Genomic DNA, 5,728 nt, shown 5'->3' with positions numbered 1-5,728 from the left:
AGGTTTGGCTATATCCCCAAATCTGCCTAACAGCTTTTTACTGAACCAGCCACTTGTGGTGGCTAACTCTTGCCTCACCTCTCAGCCCCTTGACATCAAGGGCAAGTAAATGTTATAAAAAATACAATTCCAAAGAACCATAATACAACCCACCAGGAGTTTTGCTTCACCACCAACATAAGTCTTGCCTCACCTCTCAGCCCCTTGAGTTTAGGTATGTTCCATCAAAATGTAGTCTCAGTACTATAAAGTTGAACAGAAGGATATCAGTAATAGAATGAGTCAAGTTGGAATATTCATCCCACAGGAACTGAAAAGTGTTCCATAGTATGAAGTAATTATTACAACTATTGCTGGGCTGTTTTTTCCAACATAATTTTCATGACTCTATGGAGGAAATGGGACTTTTGTAGCATTTAAAAATAATAAAATATAGGGGCACCTGGGTGGCTCAGTCGGTTAAGTAGCCGACTCCAGCTCAGGTCATGATCTCTTGGTCTGTGGGTTCGAGCCCCATATCGGACTCTGTGCTGACAGCTCAGAGCCTGGAGCCCGCTTGGGATTCTGTGTCTCCCTCTCTCTGCCCCTCCCCCACTTGCACTCTGTCTCTGCCTCTCAAAAATGAATAAACGTTAAAAAAAAATTTTTTTTAATAATAAAATATAGAGAAGAGTTCATTAGGCAGACAGAAAAGACCAAAGACCTATAAAAACCTGCAGTTTGATTCACCCTGGTCTATTTTAACATTTAAAAATCATTTAGGGGCGCCTGGGTGGCTCAGTCGGTTAAGCGACCGACTTCAGCTCAGGTCACGATCTCACAGTTGGTGAGTTCAAGCCCTACATCAGGCTCTGTAAAAGTGCCTGACAGCACTTTTCGAAGCCATGAACTGCAAGATCACCACCAGAGCCGAAGTCTGACAGCTCAGAGCCTAGAGCCCGGTTCGGATTCTGTGTCTCCCTCTCTCTCTGCCCCTCCCCTGCTCATGCTCTGTCTCAAAAATAAATAAAAACATTAAAAAAATCATTTAAATATTAAATTTGTTTTTCTGCCATCATTTCCAGCCATAGTCTCTATCTCTAACCTAAAATAGAGCAGGACAATTCATTAAATTGACATGATATATATTAACCATCGGATCTTTCTGTTCATGAGATGAGAAAGAATTACAGCTATTCCCTAAAAAAGAAGCAAACCAGCAGGAAGCAAAGCTGTCAAAAATCTACAGCCAGTTTAATGTAGAGGAGAATGAATGTGGGGGATGGTGGCATCTTTGTCAGATTACGGAAAACCAGGAAAGAAAAAACCATTAAAACAATTTTTTTTAATGTTTACTTTTGAGAAAGAGAGAGACAGAGCGTTAGCAGGGAGGGGCAGAGAGAAAGGAAGACACAGAAACTGATACAGGCTTCAGGCTCCAAGCTGTCAGCACAAAGCCTGACATGGGGCTCAAACTCATGAACTACAAGATCATGACCTGAACCACCCAGGCACCTGAAAAAAAAAAAAGTTAAAAAGTTTGACTTCAAGAGCAAGTAAATGATATAAAAAATACAATTCCAAAGAACCATAACACAACCCACCAGGAGTTTTGCTTCACCACCAATGTAACCATTTATAAAGCAGGAGATGAAAAGAGATTAGGAAAGGTATTAATAGGTGCACCTGGGTGGCTCAGTCAGTTGAGTGTCTGACTTCGGCTCTGGTGGTGATCTTGCAGTTCATGGCTTCGAGCCCTACTTTGGGCTCTGCACTGACGATGCAGAGCCTGCTTAGGATTCTCTCTCTCTCTCCTCTCTCTCTGCCCCTCCCTGACTTGTGCTTTCTCTCTCAAAGTAAATTTTTTTTTTTAAATGTAAAAAAAATAAAGGAAAGGTACTGAATAATAAAGAGTTTAAAGAAGAGCACAGAAATTTTAAGACCCTACTAAACGTGGTCCATTTTACCTCATTCTTAAGCCAAGTACCAAGGTGTTGTTCCAATCACAGTTAAGAGGATGAAATGGCTAGAGAAAGATGCAATTCTTTAAAGATTCTGTTGGATCAGCACTTTAAAACAAGTGGGTGTTTCAGGCTTCTGTTTTCCATTAATCCAAGAACTAGAGGCCTCCATCTCTCATTGAGGAGAGGCCCTAATAATACAAACTGAGACACTGGATACACATCATTAGGGTAAAATATCAGTGGATATAACTGGAATTCCTTGAACTCATAATAAGACAGTGTTCGTTAAGGGATATGCAGCAGATGCCCCTCATGTCCCTTGGTAGAATAAGGACTTCCATCTCCTTAACTCTACCAATTTAAAGGCTCTTGCAAAGATAATTAGAGATTTTGGTTCCTTTTCATGAAGATCTCATGTAGGTAGTCCCAAAATTTCCTCTGCTTTGTCTCATTGTTGTGGATCATGGCAGTGAGAGCTTCCCCCTGGTCCAGACCTTGCCAATAATCTTGCAGCCACATCTCCTTCCAGCTGAAACATCAAAATGGGAGTTGGATTATGGAACCTCTGCACAGCTACAAGTCCTGCCTTCTGAAATTTTAAGCAGATATAGCAGTCTCTGGCTAAGACAGGGCTCTGCTTTGAAGGAAAGGGAATGTGAAGTAAATCTAGTAGTCTAGTAATAGTACAGGTGACAGCTGCAAACACAAATCTATCACACATCCCACCCCCAATGAGTTAAACTTCCTGACTTGCCCGCTCCTGGTTCCCAAATGTGGTGGGAGTTTAGAAGAAGGCAGGGCAGTGGGGCAGACTATGGAACCAAGTAGTCTAATATTTAGATGGTTACCTTATAAGCTGCAATTTCAATAATCAAAATGAAGGTGCAGTGCTATCCAAAGTCTAGATAAAACACATTTTTTTTAACGTTTTACACTTTTTTTCCTAGTAAATCATAATATGTTCAGCATAAACTAGAAACAAATTATTTGATGGAAGACTCCATTCCCAGAATCAAACTGTGCCAGCAGTATATATAAACAGCCCTCTGCTGCCATCCACTGTGCAAGTTAGTCTCTGCAGGCCATTCTAGCAGTCTCGCTTTATTAAGCTGAATAATCTTTTATCACCTCTCCCCAAACAGGTGTGGTTTGCTGCAAGTGGCTTCAGCATTTTCCCACCCCACCTCTGGTGCTGACCTTGTTTCCCAATGCACCACTTTCTGCCACCTACTGCAGTAGCTTCCTCACTTCTCTTCCAATCCACACTGCCCAGCAGTGTTTATTCTATCTATTGAAAACACTCCTTCCATTCTGTTTGGGGTGAACATATAATTTATCACCCAAATCAGGGTACTTCTAAGAGTGAAAGGAGGTACTATATGGGGCGCCTGGATGACTCAGTCAGTTAAGTGTCTGACTTCAGCTCAGGTCATGATCTCACGGCTCATGGCTCATGAGTTCAAGCCCTGCGTCGGACTCTTGTGCTGACAGCTCAGAGCCTGGAGCCTGCTTTGGATCCTTTCTCTGGACCTCCCTCACTCACACTCTGTGTCTCTCTCCCTCAAGAATAAATAAACATTAAAAAAAAATTAAAGAGTGAAAGGAGGTACTATTAATAATTGTGCCAGGTTAATAGATACAAACCCTACTGCAGACAAACCTCTCTCAAAATACCCATCCATGTATTGCTCATCCCCAACCCCAACATTTCAAAGGTGCTAAATAAACAGCTGAGTTGGTTTTCGAGACAGTCCAACTCCTAAGCCTGGTATTCAGGCTATGTATAGCCTGGCCCGAGTTTATCTGCCCAACTTTGTCTCTCCCTCATCACTTCCCTAAACAGGCCCCCTCTGCTCTGGTTGAAGCCTTTTTTGAATCACTATTGCAAACATTGCTCACATAAGCTGATTTTCATAGGTTGTTGCCCTGAATTCCACTTTGCATCTTTTCCTGAGCTTTTTCAGGAATTAGACTCTCCCAATTAGACTCTTGACACTTTAAAGGCAGAGTAAGCCCATGTCATAACTTCCCTATACAACAATCCCCTCAGCACCTACTGCTAGTTCACTGACCACAGTGAGCAAGTAAGTAAATCGCTTGATTTGATGGCCACAGGGACCCAGCTATCCTTACCTGTCATTCTCAGGAATCTCTTCCACACTGCCAAATCCAGGTGTGGGCACTGGGCAGTCCATGTGTGAGGGCTGGGCAATGTGAGGCTCAGGGACAGGGATGTCCCCAGGAGAGGCTGCGTGTGCTTTCTCGGCCTCCAGCCGAGCCAGTTCATGGTCACAGACAAAACACTCAAAGCCATTGAGGTAGTTAGGCAGCAAAGGATCATTCACTCCCCACTCACGATACTTCAGACTATCCAGAAGGAACTGGTTGGTGATGCCCCCAGGTTGTTTGTACGCCAGATATTTCATATATTCCTCATCGTTCCTGTCCAGAAAATCAATAAATTCTGCCAGCTTTTGAGGTGACTCAAAGTCATCAATGAGGATGATGGAGTGATTGTTGGGCATCCAGTCCCTCACAGAGGGAGAGCCGCGATACACAGGCACAGCACCAAGATGCATGGGGCGCCACAGCTTCTCTGTCATGTAGTCGTCACAGATGGCATTTTCAAGGGCCAAGTGGAACTTATAGCGAGACAAGAAGGCCAAGAGCTCTGGATCCTCGGTGGTGGCTGTGGCTGTGTCCTGTAACCGCGGAGTGGGCAGCTCCCGATTTTGTAGGCATTTCCCGTAGGAGTCCACCTGTTCAGGGTAGAATACCGCCGTGAAGTGGGTGCGGCGAGCCGACCTGGACACCCGGGGTCCTGGCCTCCGCCCCGCGCGCCCCGCTCAACCCCCAGGCCCGCCCCGGCCCCACCCACCGGGATGTAACGCATCAGCTCGCGCACGTAGCGGTCCCGGTCCGCAGGCACGTCGCAGTGGGACTGCAGATAGAGCAGCGGCGCGTAGCCGCGTCGGCGCCACTCAGCGCGCTCCTGTAGCGGAGGCGCCGCGCGGCGCAGATAAGCGGTCCCGGGCAGCCACTGAAGCGGCAACGGGTAGTCCGAATGGCGGCTGAACGTGGCAGTAAGATTGAAGAGGCGGATGCCCGGCCCGTGGCTCAGCAGGAAGTTGTTGAGGGGCGACTCCTCGTGCAGGAGCGCCCAATTCTGATGCGCCAGGCGCGGCAGCGGCGCCTCGGAGGCTCGAAAGTCAGTGCCGTAGAAGAGCAGCGCGCGCGTCCGCGAGTGCCCTCGCACCCGTCGGTCCCGGGACGCCACGCACGCGCCGCGCGCGCACTCGATGCGCTCTGAGTCGCCCGGGAAGTGGGGAAATAGCCCTGGGCTCCACCACAGCAGCACCGGCAAGTCCACGGCCTCCTCCCTCCCTGGCTGCGAGGGCCCGGGACTGCGCGCCACCCCCACCGCGCCCAGCGCCGAGGGCGGCCGGAAAACTGCACCATCCCACGGCTCTGCCCAGCCCGCCTCTCCGCCGGTCTCCCCCTGAGCCATGGGCCCAGAGCCACTGACCGCACAAATGCTAAGCACTCCCAGGGCAGCGAGCACAGCCCCGCTGCTGCACGCCGCCATGTCCACTGGCAGTTGCCCCGCTCCCCTCCCGGCAGCATCAGGCCTCCGCCCCGCAGGGAGTAGCGACCTGACGAAGTCCTACGCCCATGGTGCGTGTGGCGCATGCGTAGTTCTGCTCAGCCCACCACTTCCTGGGAAGTGCTAGGCCTAGCAGCAACAAATGGGACGGAAAATGGTAAGTCACAAGTAAAAATGAGGC

General features: G+C 48.1%; 1 protein-coding gene across 1 annotated transcript; it reads right to left on the bottom strand.

The window, feature by feature from the left end:
- Positions 1-1,212: 1,212 nt before the first annotated feature.
- FUT11 (fucosyltransferase 11) lies at positions 1,213-5,667 on the bottom strand. Its single transcript, XM_058696754.1, has 3 exons — positions 4,822-5,667; positions 4,077-4,702; positions 1,213-2,472 (listed from the first exon to the last, which is right to left on the bottom strand). The coding sequence occupies exons 1-3, from the start codon at positions 5,527-5,529 to the stop codon at positions 2,325-2,327; spliced, it is 1,482 nt and encodes a 493-aa protein (XP_058552737.1). The 5' UTR covers positions 5,530-5,667; the 3' UTR covers positions 1,213-2,324.
- Between the last annotated feature and the right edge of the window lie 61 nt (positions 5,668-5,728).

The sequence above is a fragment of the Neofelis nebulosa genome, chromosome 13 (genome assembly GCF_028018385.1).
Source record: "Neofelis nebulosa isolate mNeoNeb1 chromosome 13, mNeoNeb1.pri, whole genome shotgun sequence".
Taxonomy (NCBI): Eukaryota; Metazoa; Chordata; class Mammalia; order Carnivora; family Felidae; genus Neofelis; species Neofelis nebulosa.
Note: the sequence above shows the minus strand (reverse complement) of the source record. Positions and strands in the feature narration are given on the sequence as shown.

Excerpts from the sequence above, each read along its gene's own strand:
- FUT11 (XM_058696754.1), bottom strand. The coding sequence starts at position 5,529 with ATGGCGGCGTGCAGCAGCGGGGCTGTGCTCGCTGCCCTGGGAGTGCTT. Across the intron at positions 4,703-4,821 it reads AGCTGATGCGTTACATCCCG|GTGGACTCCTACGGGAAATG; the intron begins GTGGGTGGGGCC and ends TACCCTGAACAG. Across the intron at positions 2,473-4,076 it reads GAGATTCCTGAGAATGACAG|CTGGAAGGAGATGTGGCTGC; the intron begins GTAAGGATAGCT and ends TTGATGTTTCAG.